This window comes from Andrena cerasifolii, chromosome 5, assembly GCF_050908995.1.
Source record: "Andrena cerasifolii isolate SP2316 chromosome 5, iyAndCera1_principal, whole genome shotgun sequence".
In the NCBI taxonomy this organism is placed as follows: Eukaryota; Metazoa; Arthropoda; class Insecta; order Hymenoptera; family Andrenidae; genus Andrena; species Andrena cerasifolii.
In genome coordinates, this window is record NC_135122.1 from 5640076 (window position 1) to 5662405 (window position 22330).

General features: G+C 43.3%; 3 protein-coding genes across 11 annotated transcripts in view; 2 read left to right on the top strand and 1 right to left on the bottom strand.

The window, feature by feature from the left end:
* Positions 1-57: 57 nt before the first annotated feature.
* LOC143369317 (endoplasmic reticulum-Golgi intermediate compartment protein 2) lies at positions 58-2345 on the bottom strand. Its single transcript, XM_076813104.1, has 7 exons — positions 2209-2345; positions 1849-2018; positions 1611-1778; positions 1166-1538; positions 841-1091; positions 502-762; positions 58-424 (listed from the first exon to the last, which is right to left on the bottom strand). Exons 3-7 carry the CDS (start codon positions 1711-1713, stop codon positions 228-230), a joined length of 1185 nt encoding a protein of 394 aa, XP_076669219.1. The 5' UTR covers positions 1714-1778; positions 1849-2018; positions 2209-2345; the 3' UTR covers positions 58-227.
* Positions 2346-2490: 145 nt separating this feature from the next.
* Positions 2491-12291, top strand: Nedd4 (E3 ubiquitin-protein ligase Nedd4). Of its 8 annotated transcripts, XM_076813096.1 has the most exons (18): positions 2491-2649; positions 2803-2853; positions 2925-3087; positions 4516-4716; positions 4801-4961; positions 5295-5457; positions 5551-5666; positions 5797-5920; positions 6910-7059; positions 7610-7660; positions 7750-8026; positions 8113-8171; positions 8253-8318; positions 8400-8629; positions 8716-8837; positions 8906-9545; positions 9698-9840; positions 9908-12291. In XM_076813096.1, exons 3-17 carry the CDS (start codon positions 2941-2943, stop codon positions 9798-9800), a joined length of 2610 nt encoding a protein of 869 aa, XP_076669211.1. In that variant the 5' UTR covers positions 2491-2649; positions 2803-2853; positions 2925-2940; the 3' UTR covers positions 9801-9840; positions 9908-12291. The 8 variants fall into 8 exon arrangements, 5 of the variants coding, with proteins under 5 accessions (XP_076669211.1, XP_076669212.1, XP_076669213.1 ...); XR_013085376.1 differs by lacking the exon at positions 2491-2649 and having other exon boundaries at positions 2802-3087; positions 9908-9980; positions 10261-12291; XR_013085377.1 differs by lacking the exon at positions 2491-2649 and having other exon boundaries at positions 2802-3087; positions 9698-9830; positions 9908-9980; positions 10261-12291.
* A 387-nt stretch (positions 12292-12678) lies between these two features.
* The window catches only part of Sema1a (semaphorin 1a), a 176850-nt gene continuing 167198 nt past the window's right edge, over positions 12679-22330 (top strand). Inside the window, exon 1 of one of the 2 annotated variants that reach the window (XM_076813103.1) lies at positions 12679-13062. The gene's annotated coding sequence lies outside the window, so the exon portion shown is untranslated. The remainder of the gene's footprint in view (positions 13063-22330) is intronic. The other variant, XM_076813101.1, reaches the window with a different exon arrangement.

Below are 22330 nucleotides of genomic sequence, written 5' to 3' on the forward strand. Positions count from 1 at the left end.
CACTTAGTCTGTACTAATATTGAAACAAGTAAATCATATATTAAATGAAACAGGAAGTAAGCAAATATGATTTATAAATATAAAATATTACAAATTGCATTGGTCTATATGTACAACATGGTTATAAATGTATTATTTGTAGTCATTTTCATTTACTAACGTTATGAATTAACAGCATTTTGTAATATACCCAGAAATCGATTGAAAATCAGATCGCGAAATTATGATTACTGTGGTTTAAACATGATATCCATACTTTCGGGTACTGCGACATTTAGCAAATTTATTGTTCCGACTACCCGATTGTAATTCGATTCAGCATTCATCGGATTCATAAATTTTTTATCGTTTTTGCTGTCCTCGGACGGCAGAAACTTGCAGCACACAATATACCAGAAGCTCTGCACAATATTCTTTATCAATCCTGCAAAATTTTATCACGTTAAAAGTATCTTCGCCGAAGACTTCGATATGTCGTTATTTAAACAAATGACTACTTGCCACTTGTAACAAAAATGCCTCCAACTGTGGCACACAATTTGACTAAAAACTGGCACACGGTGTCGCGTTGCTGAGTAACTTTTATCTTTAGCGCACTCATGTCATATTTAAAGAAAATTCCTGGTATTCCATGAGATCCTTTCTGATGATCTATAGGTCTTTGATGATCCTTTACGCTATACTGGTATGTTTTGGAGGTGGTCAGTAGGGTTTGTATGTCAGTGGGAACTACTTCCACAAAATACTGATATAAAATCATATCTGAAAAACAATTTTTGTACCAACAAATGCAAAAATTATGAAATCCACCCTCAAATTTTACACGTCATACGAACTCACTGTTATCAGCAATTTTTTCATCCCCCTCTAACGGATGAACGATACCTGGACTAGGTCCTCCGAATGAAAACTTGTTTATTCTATGAGTGAAGTTATAATGTTTATCGGTCATGAAAGCTGAAATGTGTATATGCCCTCTGGGAATGGATAATGACTTCCCTGCTGTTATATGAAAGTTTCCAGCAACTTTGTTCACATTTAAACTACCATGAATGCGACACGCGTTCGGTGCATAGCTGGGTGGATGGCTCCTAAAGATATGCATATACAGACACGTAGATACAATTATGTATTTACTGAATGTGTTATAAAATCTTTTCTATACCTCTTTGGCATTTCACTGTATAGGGTGACTTGATTAGATTTCCATAACAGTTCATGGATAGCATGATATTCTTCCCTTAAGTAAGAATTCATATGTTTCAAAGCTTCAAAGTGAGATCTCTGTTCTTGCGTTAGCTCCCACCATGTGTCCTCCTCTTCCAGAGCTTGATGACCTATCATATTCTGATTTGTGGAATCCAAAACATCTGCACCGATGCGGCTACATGGCATTGCAACAGTTATATCGATGTTTATTTTTAATTTAGCATCTATGTCCGTGTCTGGTTCAAATTTGAATTGCAATCTGCTATCAAGGTAGTAACTTGTTTCGGCTATTATTAGATACGCAATAGTGACGACTATAAATATGGAAACTGGAAGGCAAAAGGATAAAGTATTACACGCGAATGTAAAGGAGATACAGAATCGTACGGTGGGAGACTTACATGTTCCTCCGACTGCAGTCTTATCAACATATGGTTCAGGAACTTTGGGAAATGCATCTAGTTCTTTGACAGTTTTAATATTAACGTTCCGTCTCCTCAACATTTTTACTATTTCTAAAAGTTTAGATCCAGTGAAAGTACAGTAACATTTACTTTTTGCCTGTTAACCTATATCGGATGTGAAAATAAATTCCAGGTGGTTACTATGTTAAGTAACGCCAACTGCCAATAGTCTTACCTTAGTTTTATGTTAAACATTAATACTATATACATATTTACAAATGCATTCCCGCTTGCGTACGATTACAGTAATGTCAACTATGAAATACTCCGAATGTGTGCGTTTAACGTATTACGTATTCACACGCAGAAAACGGAAATTTCCGCAGAAACTTCAAACATTTTTTCCTGTAAAGATTCCAAATTTTTCAAAAACAATTCAACGCTGGCTTTCGATATAATTGAAAGAATGAAAATGTCGAATTAAATATGGATATAATTGTCTAAGAAATCGGATGAGATAAAAATATTATCAAATGCGTCATTCCTAATGCGGTATCAAACTACAGATATAGATCTGAAAGATTAATAAATATACCGTAATAAATTCTCAGTTCTACTGATAAATTTCAGTAATTTGAAATTTCAATTACTTCCGAAATTTTCTATCCCGACCGTTTATAGTTCGTGGAAGAATTACCTGCATCTACATTTATCAGGGCTTTCAATGTCCCCCTTAATTTCGTGTAATAATAAGTACGCGTTATCGCGCTAATGATTTAGAGCCTCCTCCTTATCTCGAATGATTGTTATATTTAACATTCACACTCGCAATTCAGTGATTTTGAAGCAATGACTGGCCGTGCATTATCAATTATGTCTGTTGATGGTTGAAAATATAAATAAATATATCAGTGATTAGTTGATTGTGAATTACGTGCAAATATGTTCTACTAAAGAAAATCAAACTCTGACTAAACATATGGATATTACATATTCTTGTCGCTTCACACCAGTTAGCAGCAATTTCTTATTAAATGTTTGTGTCGCTGTTAACGCACATTAGTATATGTACCAGTACATAGTCTAAAGAATTTCTTCCACTTTTATTGCTGTTATTATATCTAATTATTCGAGTTATGTAACTAATAATTGTAGAATTAATTCTTTACACATTTCAATTTTGCATCAGAATCAAGTGTGGGTGTACATGGAATATTTTGAACGATTAAAGTTATAATCTGTGAGTAAAATTTTATGTATAGAAACTAGAATACATGTTACAATTTCAATGTCAATGCTGAAACTGTTCAGGAATTAAGAACACAAGATGCCAGGTACTTTGACCTATCCAATGTATGCTGGTGTCGTTGAATCTTCTCCTCATAGACCTCGCTCTTATACCTGGAATTCTCAGCATCGTTCTGCATCTCGGGTGTCAAGAAGACCTGGACGAGTTTCATTGCCAGAGCCTGTGGTATGTAATTAACTGTGTACACCTTGTGCCTGTTAAGATAGTGAATATCACCTTTGGGCTTTCAGTTGGAAATCATATATCCTTACTATTACACCGTGATATCTGAAATTGAAATATCTAGACCAAAAATAACTCCAGATTATCATGTGCATTGTTTTACTTTTCTTATCATTGTCAACGCGTGATTCTTTCGATATTAAGACAATACTTCGATAATGACGAAATCGTTAAGAAAAATGCACTCCGAAACATGAGTCACTTTATACGCGTCTTAACATCCTTAGTTGTTGAAATGCAATAGCAACGATTGGCAAGCACGTTGCTCGTGTCGAAAATTGAAACCATTCGTAATTTCGACAACACCACTCGGCTTATTGCACACAATGACGAAAGGCCTCTATTTACGCAAATTCGTGGAGATGTTCGCAGGCGCATTAGAAACCGTTCGTTTCAGCGGTATTCAGGGTCGTTTTATAAGTGTTCCTTTCTAGATATTTTCTTTTCTTTATCATCGATAGAATTTTGACAATCGAGGAGCACGGGTTCCATAAGCTGCACACCATTCTCGCGAGAATCGGGGCAAGCTTCTCGAACCGAGGGCGAGAGAAACGAGTCGGTTAGATTTTAACGCTGTTTGAATATTTAAAAGGAAGCTGGCCATCTTTAAGCGCGAGTATGTCATATCCGTTTTGTTCATGCAACAGAGACGGAGAGGGGTTAAGACAAAATAGGTTTCTTGATGGCACATAAGAAACTGTGAACCTCGTTAAATTGTAAGAAGCAGCAGTCGGCGATTCGAAAGAAATCGATCACATATAACGTTAATGGCAGACGAACATGTTTATGGGTATAATCCGCCGCCCGGGGTTGACGGAGAATCTGTACGTAACTATTTTGACAGTTTGACAAGTACAGGTTGGATTTTTGATTGATTGACTCCAGAAAGGGTGTTCCTTCCAGAAAAGTGCTTCACCGTAGGATTAACGAGAGTACTGCGCCAATAAAAACGTCATTGTACAGAATTCAGAGTTGCTTTTATACTTGTATCATACGTACACGTACAAACGGAAGAAATTTCTTTTTCTAATAATTTCCGTGTACATTTGTACATTCTCTTTGTATTTTCCGTTTCGTATGTGTTTACATGTGTTTAATAAAATATTCGAAAAGTAGTATGTTGTATGCCGTACACAACAATGGATAGGGAATTGTCCCATAATTATTCTCAGGCAAATAAAACGTTGTTTAGTCAAGGACTCATAAATAAATTCTATTTTTTTTTTTAAATTTCAAGTATATCGAAACGCTTATGTTTATGTCCGGCGGTTTTAAATAAATTCTTTGTTCAAATCAATTTGTCTGTACTATGTTTAGTCTTTGATGGAAATTGGCAAGAAATTAATTTATCTCGTTTCCTGGTGTTCGTAGAGAGATGAGGCTACCAGCAAGCTGAGATTAAAGGTGATCGCTGGGCACCAATTGGCTAAGAAAGACATCTTTGGTGCGAGCGATCCTTACGTGCGCGTTGACTTAAATACCATAAATGGCAATCAGACGGTGGACTCTGCACTTACGAAAACTAAAAAGAAAACTTTGAATCCTGTTTGGGAGGAAGAATTTATATTTAGGGCAAGTAGCTTAGTGGTGCAATCGACGCACATGGTTGTTGTCACTATGCGCGAGATGTCTCAGAAGGCTATTTTTGACCTTTAGGTGAAACCTGTTGATCACAAATTGGTGCTACAAGTTTTTGACGAGAATAGATTAACTAGGGATGATTTTCTTGGAATGGTAGAACTAACGCTAATTAATGTACCGAAAGAGCAGGAGGGTCAGACGATCCCTGCTAGGCGTTATTTACTTCGACCACGTAGGTAAGTATTCTAATAGTACATGCTTCAAGCTGTGTATTTTTATATGTTTTAAAGTGTTTGATCCCTTTAGCTTCCTTTTCCTTATTATTTGCTCATAAATTAGAAGTAGAAAGAATTAATTATATAATTCACGATCAAAGTTACGCTGTCATTTCTATTTGTTAATTTTTATTTATTTCCTTCAATTTTACGTGCACTAAGTTCTATGTACTCTTCATTCCATCATACTTGTCGGCTGCGTTTCACCGATTCTAATATTTAGTTCATTCAAATGTTTCGTTTGTATTTTTCATTTGCAAATGCAAAATGAATAACTTACGAGGATATGGCTAGTAATCATTCCAGTCAGCGTTCGAGGGTGAAGGGCACTTTGCAAGTGTATCATGCGTACATTTCGGACTCGTCGACTTCGGACAATGACAATGGAGATGCTACATCTGATTCAGGGGGATGGGAAATGGTACAACCAGTAAACGCTAACCGTCCCCTGCATACAGTTACGTGTATATTATGCTTTAAGCTAAAATTTTAAACGGGCCAGTTCCGTTTCTTTACATGTGAAATAATATTTTCTTGTGAAATATTTCAGGCAGTGTTTGACACACCTTTACCACCGGGATGGGAAGAAAGGCAAGATGCAAATGGACGAACATATTACGTTAATCATATAGCACGATTTACGCAATGGGAACATCCAGCAGGATCGTATGTAATAAATATCGTTATGTGTCTGTTTCAGAAAGTTATAAATACACGAATCTGTTTCTTTTTTTTTTATACATTCACTGAGAGCTTAATACGAATATTCATAAATTCTATATATTGAACTTTGCAGTAGTACTTCACCCAGCGGAAATATGACAATTGAGCGAAATTTCAGTACTGCCGCGACTGAGTTTCAACGACGTTTTCATATTAGCGCAGATAATGAAAACAGGCACAGAAGTTCGATCAATCAGGTAATATTGACGATTTTTTATATAATTATTGCAGATATCAAACTCTGACCATGATACCGGCAGATTAACACACACACATGAAATCAGATTAATACGTACACAGAAACGTAGCGCGTGCTATTTCATTTATTTATTTATCAATTCTTAAGTAGTTGGAATACGGTTTCTTACCATAACAAATTATTTCACACTTAATGCAATATTAATTTTGTATACACGTAGGTCATGTGTTTTATGTTATATAGTAGATTTTCCCGAGTTATTCTTCCCAATTACTCATTCGAAAACGTAGGTTGCAGTGTCAAATAGTTAGCACCCTCTGCTTCCAACTCTCCATATCCGTAGAGAATACATCTTGTATAGTCCATGTAGGATATATGTATGTATCTATGTAAATTGTAAACAGACACACACGCACAAAACATACGGCTTAAGTATTCGTTACGTCAATTTTTATGTTACAAGTATATAAATATATTGCAAATATATTGCAAATTTCAATATATTTTTCAACAATATAAATGTACGGGAATATGTTTCTATGTAATGTAAAAATGAATCGAAAAAGTGGCAGTGAATTGTGTAAATGTATTCGCTACTGCTTGCTATGCAATGCGCTTCGCATTATGGAATAATGCATTATAAAAACGTTGATAGCTATGGAAATGGAAGAAAACTGATCATTAATCGCTTCAAGTAGTTTTGTAGGTCAGCTGAGTATTTATAAACACGTTATATGTTTCTTGATTATAGGCAATCGCTTCAACATATGTCCTATGTTAACATGCATATCATAACAAATCATTAACACACCATAACAGAAAAGTGTGATAGTAACTAACTAGTGACTAATCGATACATACAACTATGTGTGCATGAATTATTTAACAATAAGTATGATGAACATGAACAATCCAGCGACATAATAATTCTTATAAATAGTATAATTAGCATGCAGTATGTAGCAATTTTGTGCATGTGTGTGTAAGGATGGTGAAGTTCTCCGAGAGGAAGACGAAGAATCGGAAGCAAGAGATAGTGAGGTTGAGAATCATAGGGAAGGGGGTATTGAGAACACTTCTTCAGACTCTGGACGTTCTGTCGATCAACATGGCTACCTTAGCGAATATGAAGACCAGGTACACATACATGTAGACATGTTCTTTCTTTCAGTTCTGTACAATATTTTTGTTAATATCTTGCAGCTTATATTACGTAAAGCTTAAAATTTCTAAAGACCACACATGTACCATCATAGCACTTTGGTGTTTATAAAATGTTTTTTATACATGGATAATTTTTGGAGATTGTCAAGTATGAAACTTCACCATATAGTTATGTATGATACATGCCCTTACTAACATAGATACCCGATTGGTTTCAAACTTCTCGTTGTACTCCGTTTTTAATGTTTTAAAATATAATTTCTCCGCATGTTTATTCGGGATTCTATTTCTGTAAATTCCTCTTCGCAGTTGGTATGTGGAATGATTTTGTGCTAATTATGAATGATTTGTTATTATTAATGTTTAACATACTAACGAGTATTAAGATTGCGTAAGATATAATTTACCTTATTGCACAATAGCTTGTGATAATACCGCATAAGTGTATTTGTAGCGTAAGTTCTCGTTTAATTTGATCGGAATCATACTTTGATGTGAAAATATGTTAATATTAAATTTACAGAGTGATGATAACGTGGACAGCCCAGCTGAATCTAGACACTCGTCTGAACAGGTAAGTACAGTTTTCAGCAAAGGGTGGAATATGTGCTGTTTATGTGTCTGTTCTAGCACTTTAAGTTCTGTTATTGTTTTGGTACGTAGAATGAACGTCCGAAACCCACGCTTCCCGCGCCAAACGACGGAGGAATGCCACCCGGGTGGGGTATGCAAATAGCTCCAAATGGCAGAGTATTTTTCATTGACCATAATGAGAGGACAACAACATGGATCGACCCTCGAACAGGACGTCCAAGTTCGATACCTAATCATATTGCCCCTTCGACTACACCAAGAAGTGACTTAGATCAACTTGGATCCCTTCCCGAAGGTTGGGAAGAAAGAGTTCATACAGACGGCAGAATATTTTTCATCGATCACAGTATGTTCGAGCACAGAATTTATCTTTGATTACGTAATTTCCCAGAATTCTAAGTTTAATTGTACAATGTTCTTTCTCCTTCAAAGACACAAGAACAACTCAGTGGGAAGATCCACGCATGTCTAATCCACAAATTGCTGGCCCGGTAAGCGTAATATCTTATGATTTCGTATTATGTATGTATTTTGTTTGAAATATAGTACGTTGACAACATCGTTCCTTATAGGCTGTACCATATTCGAGAGATTATAAACGTAAATATGAATATCTGAAGTCCCAACTGAGAAAGCCTGTAAGTATGTGGGAGTTAAAATATCAATATCACGAACGGAAAATTGTCCTTCTGCTTAGTGATAATGTTGTCTTTTTTCAGAACAATGTTCCTAATAAGTTTGAGATTAAAGTTGGCCGAAATAATATTTTGGAAGATTCGTATCGTATAATTAGTTCCGTTAGTAGAGTGGAGATATTGAAAACGAAATTGTGGGTTGAGTTTGAAGGGGAGATCGGCTTGGATTACGGGGGCCTTGCTCGCGAATGGTTTTTCCTCCTGTCTAAAGAAATGTTCAATCCTTATTATGGACTGTTTGAATATTCCGCCACGTAAGTCCACAATACACATGTAATAGTAGACAGTCTGCACACGCTGTAAATGTAAAAGGTATTCACAATTAAAATACGACTTGCAGGGACAATTATACTCTACAAATTAATCCTTTCTCCGGCGTGTGTAACGAAGAGCATCTAAATTACTTCAAATTTATTGGTCGTATAGCGGGCATGGCTGTTTATCACGGAAAGTTGTTGGACGGTAAGTAATATTGTAACGATGTACTAGAAATGTAGAATACTTGACGATGATTGTTATTCGTTTTACAGCATTCTTCATTCGGCCATTTTACAAAATGATGTTGGGCAAATCTATCGATTTAAAGGACATGGAAAGCGTGGATTCCGAGTATTATAATTCGTTATTGTGGATCAAAGAGAACGACCCTAGCGAGTTGGAACTGACATTTTGCGTTGACGAAGAAAGCTTTGGTCACACTTCCCAAAGAGAACTTAAGCCGGATGGTGCTAACGTACCACTGACGGATGAGAACAAAGACGAATACATCGGTTTAGTTATACAGTGGCGATTTGTATCGAGAGTTCAAGAACAGATGAATGCATTTTTAGAAGGATTTAACGCGCTAATACCACCGACATTAGTGAAGATATTTGACGAGCACGAGCTAGAATTACTGATGTGTGGTATTCAACATATTGACGTGAAAGACTGGAAACAGAATACGCTGTACAAAGGAGATTATCACGCCAACCATATTGTCGTTCAGTGGTTTTGGCGCGTGGTGCTTTCGTTTAGCAATGAAATGCGCTCTAGGCTTTTACAGTTCGTCACTGGGACATCGCGGGTGCCGATGAACGGTTTTAAGGAACTCTATGGCAGCAATGGACCACAATTGTTTACGATCGAAAAGTGGGGTACACCGAACAATTATCCAAGAGCTCATACTTGGTAAGTAAATGATTCCAACTGCACAGTAAATTTATAAATCTAGAAAAAAGAGAAACTACGGGACGATGTATGCCGTTTCGTTCTCTGTGCTGTTATTATAAGAATTATAAGGGAGATATAGTGATATCTGACGATCAGTGTTCCTTTTCCAGTTTTAATCGTATTGACCTTCCTCCTTACGAAAGTTATCAACAACTCCGGGAGAAGTTGGTAAAAGCTATTGAAGGTTCTCAAGGTTTTGCTGGAGTGGATTAGCACGAAACACCCCTTTTCATGATGATATCTGTAATATAATGTACATATATACATACATATAGATACCCAACCACATATACTGTCTAATATGATTAACTATTTAACAGGATTGACATTTTTCTGCACTCCGAAGACTTAGGTGTCTCTTGACTGCTAGTTACAACATTGAGACAGATCAATGTAAAGTATCTTTAAACATTACTTAACTGTTATCAGTAATTCAAACGAATCTTATGCATAAATGCACTTTTCAAATTAAAAGGCTGTATTTAGCAAGCAGTTTACAAATTACGATCAATTAACTTGTTCACTTTTAAACGTAATTCCATGTTTTGATTGTCACACTGTGAAGAGGTTTTCTTTAAAACGCTTGGTTGCCACGATGAAGGATTATTAATCTAATATTAATTGTAAATAACTTAAAGATAGGATAATCTATTCAATTATTTGCCCTAATTAGCTGGTAGCGCGGAAGATGCGTTGTCACTGAAGAAAAATATAAGTTTCAAGATTTAAGAGATCAAATTTTATTGAAAAGTATAAAGGACTCGAAAAAGGATATACGTTATATTGAGTTATATTAATTATGGTTTATACAAACATATTAAATTTCAATAATGTTAAAACTACTTTACAAAACAAAAAAAAATGATATCGTATATACAATGATGCTATGTAATTTTCAGAATTATGACATTATGAACTCCAAACTGTACATTTTGAAATTTTAAATGAAGACCACCACTTGTTAGCTGTATATTTAAAAGAATTCTCATGAAAAGGTTTACTACAACTTCTTTTTGATTTTGATTAATTATATTATCGTAATGATGCGGAAGAGCTTTCATATGTGTAGAATGTAAATTGGACCTTTGTCAATGCTTTGTAGCACTGTAAAATATAAAAGTAGTATTCACGATTTTTAAATTATAAATAAAATTCTGCCTTTTCTTTTCTACATGTATAAAGCAACGTCTAAATAAAAGATATTTCACATTCGCAGATTATGCACGTTCAGAAGTTATTGTAGATTCTCTATTATAATAACGACGATTAGAAAATACGTTTCATTGATCAAACACATAGTCATAAAAATGTACAGATCGACAGAAGGAACGGAGCTGTTCAAATATTCAGCCATGCTATTAGAAGATATACGAGAAGAATAGTTGTGGCGAAACATAAGAGAAAATAAATTATTTTCTTGAAGGAAAGGTATCTGTGACACGGTTTATTCGCGTCGCGAATCGAGAACTTTACACGTCGAACAGCATTCTTCTCGTATGCTCTTCTGAGAACTGGTAATGAAAATCGTATTATACTTAGCACATTGTATATAGTATTAAGTAAGATAAGAAGATAGATATAAAATTGCTTAAAAACTGTGGAATTTGACCATTTGTACATTTTGACAATATATGAAAGGAAAACTAATGAAGACATTCGAATGTTTCGTCAAAAAGTGATGTACAATGCATGGAAATTAATTGATGGAAAATGCCATGATTGGCGTTACCTGTAAATGCCTACTTTGTACGATAATAGCTATTCCAAGGATGCAACAGGCATCCTAAAAGGTGTTTAGCAATTGAAGCTAACGAAACAACATTCCATCCTGTTTGTACAGCTTATTTTATTGTAAACAGATACGTCCCATTAGATAATAAATATTATTATTACGACAAAAATTTTGTGGCCTTAGACTCTGGTTATTTTGAAGTTTACGTATTCCACGTTTTTCTATGGCTAACATTTTAATCGTGTATTTATAAATGTATAACGGGAGAAGACGTGCTATTGTGTTTTGAAAAAAGAACAACGTCGCTCCAATATTATGGTATATCTTTCTGATATTAAATCGAAATTTTTTTAGTGTTGGGGGCTATTACTCGTCCACTTTACATCTACTTAATCTCCTCTTTTGTTATTGTTATTCTTATTTACTAGCATTCACACATTGTACCGTTAACAAAACAATATATATCTTTCATTAAGTTGTATATTTATTGTTGTCGGTGAAACGCCTTGCAATATAAGTTCGTTAGTAAGTTGAGAAAATGGAGGCGACTTAACTTTTCCCGTGAGGGGATCATATTATTTAATCTCGTACATTATATGCAGAACCGATTTCTCTATTTATGCGTGTCGTATGCGATGGCAAAAATGCGTGACTTAATTCAACACTATAATTACCTCTGTTTACTTTCTATGTAAATATTATGGTACCGATAGCTTGTAATATATATCGATTACAAGGACGAATGCATTTTTACCGCACTTGCGACAGGGAATACATAACGGAAATGCTTAGTAAGCTAAGTCGTTGCAATGCAGTTATTCACTAACGAATCACCGCGAATCATCGCGTCGTAATGGTTAATCATTAATACTAAGATTAACGAACTTCTTAAGATTGCGAAATAAATTATGTTCTTATATAATGCTGTGGAAAATGAGACTATATGCAAATAAATTATATCACAAAGTACAATCTCTTGGACGAGTTGGTATTTCCGTTGGAACCCTGCTCAAACATTCCAAACAAACAGTGCACCACCAATTTATCATTTATCAAGAGAGGCTCCAGCTAGTTTTACTCATTTTTAACTGTACCTCGCAAACGTTGTTGTTAATGTCGCGTTAGAATGTTAAACACGGACCACGTATCGTTCGATCAAACGAAGAACGTCTCATAGCAGCCAAATAAACCATAGAGCATCGTTCGATTGAATTCTGATACGATTGATAACAAAACACAGTTTCTTAATAAAAAGTGAAAGCAAAATTTATTGGTTAAACACGCTGCAATTCGCTAAACTCTGAACTGCACGCAGAGGCACGTTCGAATATTGGCGGGCATTGCTCGAGGGGCGTAGTTCGCGGCACGATCGTCAGATGGGGATGGTGGCGGGCACATCCGCAGAATCAAAAAAGACAGCTGGGAAGTGTAACATCACACATCGATTCGACGGTCCTGCGAGCCCAACAAAATTTCCGTTTCCGCGTTTGTGACGGCTCCGTCGCATTTTCACTGAAACTAAGCCGCTCATCGGCTGCGTTCGTTTCCGTTTCGAGGCGCGTGTGGTGCGGTGCAGAAAGTGACCATTCCTCGGACCGATGTGCCGATACGAAACGTGACTGTTGGTTATGCGGTGGTTCCTGTCACGAACAGCAGCCCTTGTTCAACCCCCGTCTTACGACTCTCGCACCGACCAAGCCAGCAACCACTGCACGATACTGGCGTCCAGCTTACTGCATTGCGGTGAGTAACAGCCAGCAGCCTTAATGTTTACTTTCCCCGATACCCCTTGGCGCGGATGTTTTTTCGCGAACCGATACAAACCCGCTTGGGGTTCATTACCCTTTCCGCGGCGACCGCACGGTGTGCGCTCGTTCGCGACCTCGCTGCCCAACATTCCGCCGCGTTTCATCCCTCGCCTTTGCCGTCCGTCCTCGCGTTATTCTTTGCGCCACAGCTATTTCAAACGGGACGGCTATTTACTACGCGCGGTGGAATTTCCGAGAGTAATCCGAGCGCGCACGTCGGGTTTCGAGTAGGCTGGTTCCCGGTGATTTCGGAGAGTACACGCGGGTAACGCAGGGACGAGCCGTGCCAGTGGATTCTCGTTTATTAGATGCGGGACGCGTCCTGCTAGCCTGACCGTTGGAAATTCCACTAGGAACGCCTCTACCTCGGCGCTGGCTAATATCCCATGCGAAATCGCGTGACGCGTTCATTACGGGGCGCAATTAAATTCCCGGCCCTTGGCGCTTTCCCATCGAACTTTCGGACACGTACGCGTGCATAAAATATTCGCGTGCGCACGCAGAGGCACACGTAAACCCCAAAGGTGTCGACGAGTCGTTGACACGAGCTGGAGATTCGCATTGGAGATCGCGGTACAGCTTCTTATCAACTTCCGACGAATCCATACCCCGCTGCTGGTCGCCGCGTGTATTAATGGGAGCCCAACTACGGGGCTACGGTTATTAACCGTGGAATCGACTCTGCCCCGGCGATGTCGTTCGACGTTGTTTGCGTAACGTGGTCGTAAACAGTAAACTCTAAGGGAGAATAGACACGTTCCGCGTGCACGAGTAAATTGCTAGGAGACGTGTGTTATACCATCCTGTCGCGGTGTCCGTCCTCCCTGTGCCAAGGGATACTCGTAATCGATTCGCAGGATCTGACGGTGAATCCAGACGTTTGTACCTACGGAACCCTGCCAAACAGGATGAACTCGACCATTGAAATTTTGAAAAGGAGAAGTACAATGGATGGAGCTATTCGAATCTTTTCCATCCCTATTGTACTAGGTGGGACGGCGGTTCCTAACCACTTACGGTATAAATATTCCTTAAGGCGACAGGTATCGCCGGGGGGGAAATGCTCGAATCCAGGCGAACGGTTAAATATTCATTGAGTAGTAAAAGTCGAGAAATTAAATAAACGGTTGTCGCGTGCCACGCGCATAACGCAGAACGCGCTAACGGGTGGAAATACATCGGTAACGCAATTAACCCTTAACTGGTATCCTGGGGTCAGTCGTGACCCCAAGCACGCAGGGTTCGCTGCAAAATATTTGGTTGTCTAAGTTTGTAAACTGAATTTCTAATTAATTTGATTATAATAGTTTAACTTTCTACGTATCTATTATTTTATGCGTTACCTACGAACAAAATAGGTATTCATAGAGGGTGATCTAATGTCGACTTTACAAATTGCTGTGTCCTTTTTTATTTGGGGTCCGTCACGACCCCGAGATAACAGTTAGGTTTGAAAAAACAGTATACCAGTTAAGGGTTGAAGGTGGGCGAGTTTTGGGATACGCATGCTTTCGCTCATAAGGGGTAAAGCAGGTAGGGGAAAGAAGAAACGGGAGTCGAGGATTCTATTTCGGTTCTACTTGCTTCTTGTTTGGAACTGGTCAAAGTCTGCCCTCGAACAATCTGGCGAATTGGGGCGATTTCGATAAGGCGAAAAGTTTTACGGGAGCGGAATTTCGAGCACGCGGACAGGTGTAGCGTCGATTACCGACTTCTTGGAATTCCGTCAGCTATTATAACTGTTCCCCGTGTAACGCTAATGCAGGCTACGTGCTCGGCCCGTACAAAAGCGTAGTTCTCCGCGGTTCATCGGGGCGCAAGCTGACACGAGCGTCGTCGTTACCCGGCGATTGTTCTCCTGGCATCCTCCGGAATATTTATCAACCCGCCGCTACGGTAACAATCGTATCCGCGCTACAGCCAGCATCTTTAATAATGGGAACGCGATGCAGGCTCGTGTATTGATTTTGGGCGTAAGGTGCGGTGCAAGCCATTTTCAACCGGTGCCAATGGAGATTAATGGAAAGACGCGTGCACTCGCTTCTCCAGCGTGGCGGCGGGTTCAGCCTCTCCAGCATCCTTTCCCATATTCACCGGGCTCTGGCATAAAAACCGACTCGACCTTTCGATTCCCGCGAGCGTTTACTCGCGTAAGACCTTCCTTATCTGGAAATTTTGAATACATTCCCCGATAAAAGACCCTTCCGCGTATTTGTTATCGATATCGAGCCGGCGAGGGTGACTGGGCCCGAGCCACGTACCGACGACAGGGAAGCGAGCGGAGCGTTCCTCCGCGATTCCCAAAACCAGAGATCGCACGCTCGCGTCCCCCTGCAATTCACACCGATCCACCCTCTCCGTTGCCGTGGTAATCGTGCGTTAATTTTCGATTCCTCGTCCCCGAAGAAGTAACCCCGTCTCGTAGAGTGGCACTGATGGGAGGAACGATGGTAACGCGATTACGTTAAGTGCCTTGTAAGCATCCTGCATCCTTTGCGCGGCCCTGGGAACACGGTTTAAAGTGAATTCAACGATTCACCTCCGCGTACTTTCCTTGAATTAACAGGGAACTGTATCTAGTTTTGAAGTTCCGCGGCGTAGCTCAGGGAAACACGTGTCATCCGACTCCCTTGCCAGTTACACCATCCAGGATAATTGTATACGTTACTTCGGGTCAGTGGATTCCGCGCGGCAACCCTCGACGAGAGTTCGCGATCTCGTTGGGGGGAAATATGTAGCGGGGAAAGGGCACTGTGCGTGGGGGGAGGGAATTTCTCGCGTCCCTTCCTTTTTCGAGACAATGTAATCGACGACGAAGTTGCTGGAATTGAAGGCGAGACGCGGAAGATACGAGGTGGTAGGAGGGGAAGTTTAGTCTCGTGGTGGAGTGGCCTGGCGTGCATAGGTTTTTCCATCGTAGGTATACGTCGGCAGGGTAAGTTGGATTACGTGGAAACTTCCAAATGGTCGTTCGCGTCGCAATCCCATGGCGCAGTGGAGCTCTAGGAGTCTTCCACTCGCCCACGGTTTCTTTTGTCTCGTTCCGTTTCACTTTGGCCCTCGCGATAGCCGGGGCAGGCTTCTCGTCGATACGTTTACCGGTCAATCGTTATCGACTTTCCTTTTGCACGGCTCCCTTTGTGCGGCGCGTTCTCGCATCAGTGATTCACCATCGCTACGGCACGATAACAATATTTTGTCGACCGATAACGCGATCTTCCCGGACAAAGGGGCGCCGGGAGGGGGTGAGCGGCCGCCTCCACCTCAAGCCGTTTGTTCTCGATCTCCTCCTCGCAGGGCTGTTCCGTGTTTCTTCCACGTTCCATCCAGTTTAAAGGGATAAAATACCGGCCGGCTTCTATTTTTTTCCTCGCCTATCAGATTATCGTCTCGATTCCGTCCACCTTTTCCCCTAAGCGGCGCCGTAAACAGAGTTTTCGGCAACCGGGGATTGCGTCGATTCGAGATTGCGCGGATCCTGAGACACGCTGCTAACGCGATCCCTCGCGCCAGTTCTCCTCGCCCCCCGATCTCTCCTCTGTAACGCGTAGTCCTGGTCACGAGTGTCTCACCGAAGTGACTCGAGAAAGTAAGAGTAAAGAAATCACATTCCGCGCGCAAGGCTTTCGCCAGCAAGGCGGTGGACCCTTAATGGAAAGCCGGCTAATATATATCGCGGTAAAAAGGACAGCGGCGTGTATAAAAAAAAACTTATCGCGACAATAAAGCCATTTCGGCCGTTCGTAAGAAGCGGCTTCTATTCAGGGACGGGGGGAGGGCCTTGGGGCTGGGCCGATTCGTAAAACTACTCTTGGAGCCGTTAACCGACTGCTGGATAAAATTCTTTTTGCCGCGAGAAAAACTTTGCTGGCTGGAGGGCGAACGAAGGGGTGAGGATAGGAAAGAAAAGAAGCGGCGCGGCGGGAAGCGTATCGCGAGCGAAGGATGCGCCGCCCGGTGTGTGTCGGGCGTTCGATCGAAGCCGTTCGTTCAAGGGCGGTCAGGGATGAATACGCGTCGTTTTCGTCGCTGTCGCTGGCCGATCGTCCTTGGTCGCGCGATCAATCCAACAGCCTCCTTGTTCCCCGCCCCTGCTCGCCCCTTTGCCAATCTTGCGGTCATAGACCTCGCTGTGACAGGATCCTAACACCCTGCCCGCTCGAAATTAACCCCCACGGTATACAGAGAGGCGAATTTGCATGGCGTCTCGCTTTTTTCTAACTTCCCTTTCTGCTTCCCAATAAAATCGATACCGACGGTCATCGATGGCTGGGCGGACTGGAACCTTAAAAATTGTGGCCTCCCTGTCCGGATCGGTGCGAACGAGAGTTCGGCTTCCTTTCCGGGTCCGTTTCGCAGCGATTCCGCGCGGCCAGCGCGTCGGAAGTAGGCACCGTGCTCGGCAAAGTTTGCGATACAATGCCGGATCATTGTATCGCGCGCGATAAATCTCAGAGACGATCCGCGAAAATAGTGGCGCGTTTGTGCGCTCGCAGATCGGCTCGTCTCCGATTCTCGCGAGATCGCGCGTGCATCCAGACGTCTCGCCTCGCCTGGCAATATATTACTCCGTGGCAATGTAGGCGCGTGTACATAGCTTATCAGAGGAGGCTGAGGTCTCTCTCGAAAATGGATGCAATTCCAGGGGCGTACCGAGCGTTCCGCTCGCGTTTAGTTCCGCGATCTTCCAGCGTTGGTACATATGTGTATACATGCATACATAGACCGGGTCCAAACCTAATATCGTGTTTTGACCTCTGTCTCTCTCTGTCTCTCCCTCTCTGTTTCTCTCTCTGTCTCTCTCTCTCTCTGATCCCTCTCCCTCGATCTCCCACTGCCGGCGTAATCGTCGTCCTCATCCACTCCGTCTCGCTTTTGTGCTTGCACAGGACGACACCCACCGGCAGTCACCGGCACCCAAGTTTGATGTTTACTGGCTGCGGTGGTGCGTACCGTACACACTCGCGTATGCACAGGCACAAAGTGTTAAAAAGCTCGTGTAACCGCAATGCGGATATCTCGTGTGTCTATCGTCGCGCGTATACGCTGGGTATCGCCATGGGGTCGTCCTCGCTGATTCAATAGTCGTCGCTTGTTTTCTTCCAATCGCCGCTCGCGAACGATCGGGCTCGGTGAACCCGACGCGAACGTTCGCTCGCCAACCGCCCCCGAATGCGCATTCGATCCGTCTCTACGTTTCCACGTTCTACGTTCCTACGTGCCGAGCATCCGTCCCGACCTACGAGCCGCGCGCGACAACCGTGTCGGTGCGCGTGAACCGCCCAGTCTTTTCGTCTAAATCGATCAACACCGGATTAAATCAGCTAAATCGGGATCGAATATTGTCCCCGTCGCGAGCCTCGGAACACCGCTGGCGCCGTCGCTGCGAGAAACTCGCCGCGAGGCGATCACGGTCACAAAGGGGGTGAGTTTTTCGAACGCGCGGAGCCAGGCCCGCTTCGGCGAGGCGCGTTCCACGACAATTCGTCGCGGCGAATCAATCTTTTCGGCGAACAATCGGAGCGTTCCCCCGTAAGACGCGTTTTAACGTTATTCGCCATCGGTGCTTGTCGATTCGTCGGAAATCGAGCTGTCAGGTTGGTAATGTATATACTTTTCCACGGGTATTACGGCCTGCTTTTCTTCGTCCGTTTGTCTCCCCGTTCCCTCCGCCGTTTCCCTCTTTCGCCGTTTCTGCTGGCTTCCATTATTGTCGCATGACAAGAGCCCCGCGGAAAATAGGAGTTTGATTGGGACAGAGGGAATTTCAATCGGAATCCTAGGGTCGTGTCGCCGGCTACAACTACAACGACGACGACGACGAAGAGGACGGGGACGAGCAAGAACGGCGATTCCGCTGCCGACGACGGCGAAGACGACGGCTTTGCTCGTAAATAACATTTGCCTCTTCGCCTAGGAACGAAGTTACGACCGCGGAACTTTGCATGGGGAGAAAGAGAGGCAGGCGGAAAAGGCCGGGGAACCGGAATGAATGAATGAAAGAAAGAAATAAAGAAAGGAACGGCGAGCGGAAGACTGTGCCGGTTGCTGCACGCAAACAAACGACGATTTACAAAGCGTCGAAGACCTCGTCGAAGCATCTTCGAGGGAACCGAAGAATATGCATACCCGGAAGGCTCCCGGAGCAAAAGCTCCCGCTACTTGTTGTGCGGTTTAACTTGTTCGTAAATGTTATACCGAGAGAATCGCTGAGAGAGAGAGGGAGAGGGAGATCGGCACGACCTACGCGCTTCATAGAATCGTGCTTTCCCTCGAAATTGTAAAAGAATGCGCCGCCGCGAGGTCCCGCGGATATTTACGAGGGCGAGCGAGCGCAGGTAATTGCAGTTGTCCCTGACGACGCGGAACGTAGCGTGCACTATTCTGAGAACCCGTGTGCATCGATTCGCCGAGTTCCGGGGCAAATGAGAGAAGAGAAGCGCGGTTCCCCCCCCCCCGATAAACATGGAGACTCGGAGGTGTCGCGCTTTAAAGAATTCGTAGCGGGAGGATCCAAATGCATGCTAGGAAAGCGCGACACGAGCAGAAACGAAAAGTCACGGTCCCGGTAACAGGATTTATCGCGCTCGTAGATCGTGCATCACGATATCGGGGAATTTACAGCTCGTTCCCGTGCACCGGGTAAAAATCGATGAAGAGCTCTGCTCGAGAATATTGGAGGAGACTTTCGAGCGGGAATACCAAGCGATTTTCGCCGGGGACGGCCGAGATCTTTGTCGGGAAATATTTGGAGGAAAACGGGGCGGTCACTGTGCTCGCGAATAATTTACAAAACACCCCGGAGAGTCGGCGGCGTCGCGCCGCAGCGACGCGAACCCGCAGGAACGTCCTCCGTATTGACGAGCAGACAACAGAGAGATATAGACGCGCAGTCACCGTTTCGTCCTCTGCAATTTGCAAATCGTCGTGAATGGCAAATCCTCTCTCTTCTTGCGCGAGGGAAAAGACACGGGCGCTCCTCCCGACTGGTCTCTGCGAGAGCAAGAAGCGGCGATAGGGAGACGGAAGGGAGAGATGGCGCAGGGAATGAAGCAGGGAGGGTAGAAAAACAGGAAGCGAAGTAAGAGTTGAGAAAGGGCGAATAGGTCGGGGGCATTGACGCAGCAGGCGTGGGTTGCGCCGATTCCGTCGATATTTCGGTTTTCCCCATCCCGAGCTCCGGCTATCCCTTCGCCCCTTCGAATAGCCGCGCCGCTGTACTTTCGGACGCGGCTTAATCACCGTGAAGGCTTCTCAACCGTACTCCCAGTCAACGAGAAAGGATCCGGTCTTTATCTCGAGCGGCACACGTTGCGCCGCCGCCAGGATTATTCTGCATCCATTCAGTCGCGTCGTTAATTTCACCCATAGAATTACGGTAGCTCGGCTCCCGAACGCGATACCGAGCCAAAAACCGTGTTCGCGTTGTTCTGTTCTTCTCGCCCCTTACCCGCCGCCTCGCGTGCGATCGATACCGGCTATCTATCCCGCTAATGCGCTATCAATGATTCAGTTTTGTTCGACGCGCTTACCCGCTCTCTTCAAAGGCTTCGCGCCGCGGCGCAATATAACAACGAATCTCCTTGCTCCTTGCCGCGTTTAACGAGAAACTTTCTCGCAGCGATAATTCGATCGGCTAGAGTGGGTTCTCCGGTATATAGCGATGCATTGTATGCATTATATTAGCCAAACTCCCGTATAACGTGTAACCCCTTGAACCTAACCCTCGGATACACGTGTGTCCGTGTGTATCCTACACGTCCAACTTCTGCTGCACCGATTACGTACAGTTGACCCACATGCACGCGTGGTAGTTTGAACTCCAGTCGTGGTCCGGTACTTCATAAATACGCTGCCTATAACCATAAAATTCTAACCAGTCGATTACGGTTATGGCTTTATCCCCCCCGCCTACGTAACGATAGCCGCGTACGCAGGCTTACCAATAAAATCTGTTGGACCGTGTATTTCCGTGGTCCTCGATTTTTCGTCCTTCCTAGAGGGCGGAGACGTCGCGCAGAAATTGCTACCGCCTTGTACGACAAACGGGGGCGAGTCACGCCAAGGCTGATCGACGCGGTAACAGTTTTCCTACCCCCTATCTGTTCCTCTTTCGAATTCCCCCTCGACGCCGGTGGAAATTTCGAAACGCTGGGCTTCGCGCGGCTAATTATGCGATCGGCAAATGAATTATCTAAAGGGACAGGAAACGCGCCGCGGCAAAGGGAGATCTGGTTACTGGGGTGCACACGCCGAGACCTATTCACCCCGATGCGTTTTCTCTCCTTGGGCACGTAAACGTAATATATTCCGCTCCTCCAACCGCGCACTCTTTTGCCCGATCGCGCCCTGTAATTATCTTTTGCCCTTTGCGCGACGAGGTGCGGCACCGTGAACGAGGCGGTGTATTTATCGAATCTCGTTCGCGCTTTTGCTCTCGCCCGCGCCTCCCTCCTTCCAGTTTCCCGGATTCGCTGCAATTCGCATCGCGACGCGATACGATTTTCCCCTCGCGGGTCATTTCCAGGGTGTCGATGGAAATTAGCGATTCTCGCGGCGCCGCATCGCGCTTCCTACTTTCTCCTCCCTTCGCGAACCGCATCCGCGTCTCGATGCCACTCTCTCACGTGAAAATCATGCAAACGCTTAAGAAACGGTGAAATTAAGCTCGCCTCGTCGGAACTCTTTCCCCGTCTGTTATCTCCGTACTTAACGTTGCACAATATAATCTCCGCCCGTTATCCATTCCGCCATTCATTTCGCGTTAGCGCCAAAGCTCGGGGAGTCTTATCCCCTCGAGCATGAAGCTCTCCGGTGGAAAAAACTGGTCCTATCGTTGGCCCCGTTCTCGCTCCTTTTACTTCGCCCCGGCTCTAACCGTCAGGGAAACGCCTCTTTTCGAGTCTTCGTCTCTCCCCATCAGTTGGCGTTATGCGAAGTATTCGGTATGTAGAGAAGTGCTTAGCCAGCGCCTAGCACGGCGCGGAATAGCTTGGGTCCCTAGCTGTAACGAGCGTAAGCATACTGTCGAGTGAATGAGACCGTGGCGCACAGGATCACCGCTGCCTTACCTGTGTTTCACATCGACGCACAAGCGGCCACCATCCGAGGGACTTTAATGCGGATAAAAGTTGGAATTTATTTGGGGTGGGATCGGTTCGATGGAGTGCTGCTACAGGGATGACAGTAGGGGGGCGCGCGTG

What these genes read in the sequence shown, in the direction of transcription:
- LOC143369317 (XM_076813104.1), bottom strand. Translation starts at nt 1,713, where the DNA reads ATGTTGAGGAGACGGAACGTTAATATTAAAACTGTCAAAGAACTAGAT. An exon ending in GACTGCAGTCGGAGGAACAT is followed by an intron (nt 1,539 to 1,610) that starts GTAAGTCTCCCA and finishes TTTGCCTTCCAG; the next exon opens with TTTCCATATTTATAGTCGTC. An exon ending in TGAAAAAATTGCTGATAACA is followed by an intron (nt 763 to 840) that starts GTGAGTTCGTAT and finishes ATTGTTTTTCAG; the next exon opens with ATATGATTTTATATCAGTAT.
- Nedd4 (XM_076813096.1), top strand. Translation starts at nt 2,941, where the DNA reads ATGCCAGGTACTTTGACCTATCCAATGTATGCTGGTGTCGTTGAATCT. An exon ending in TATTTACTTCGACCACGTAG is followed by an intron (nt 4,962 to 5,294) that starts GTAAGTATTCTA and finishes GGATATGGCTAG; the next exon opens with TAATCATTCCAGTCAGCGTT. An exon ending in AATATTTTTCATCGATCACA is followed by an intron (nt 8,027 to 8,112) that starts GTATGTTCGAGC and finishes TCTCCTTCAAAG; the next exon opens with ACACAAGAACAACTCAGTGG.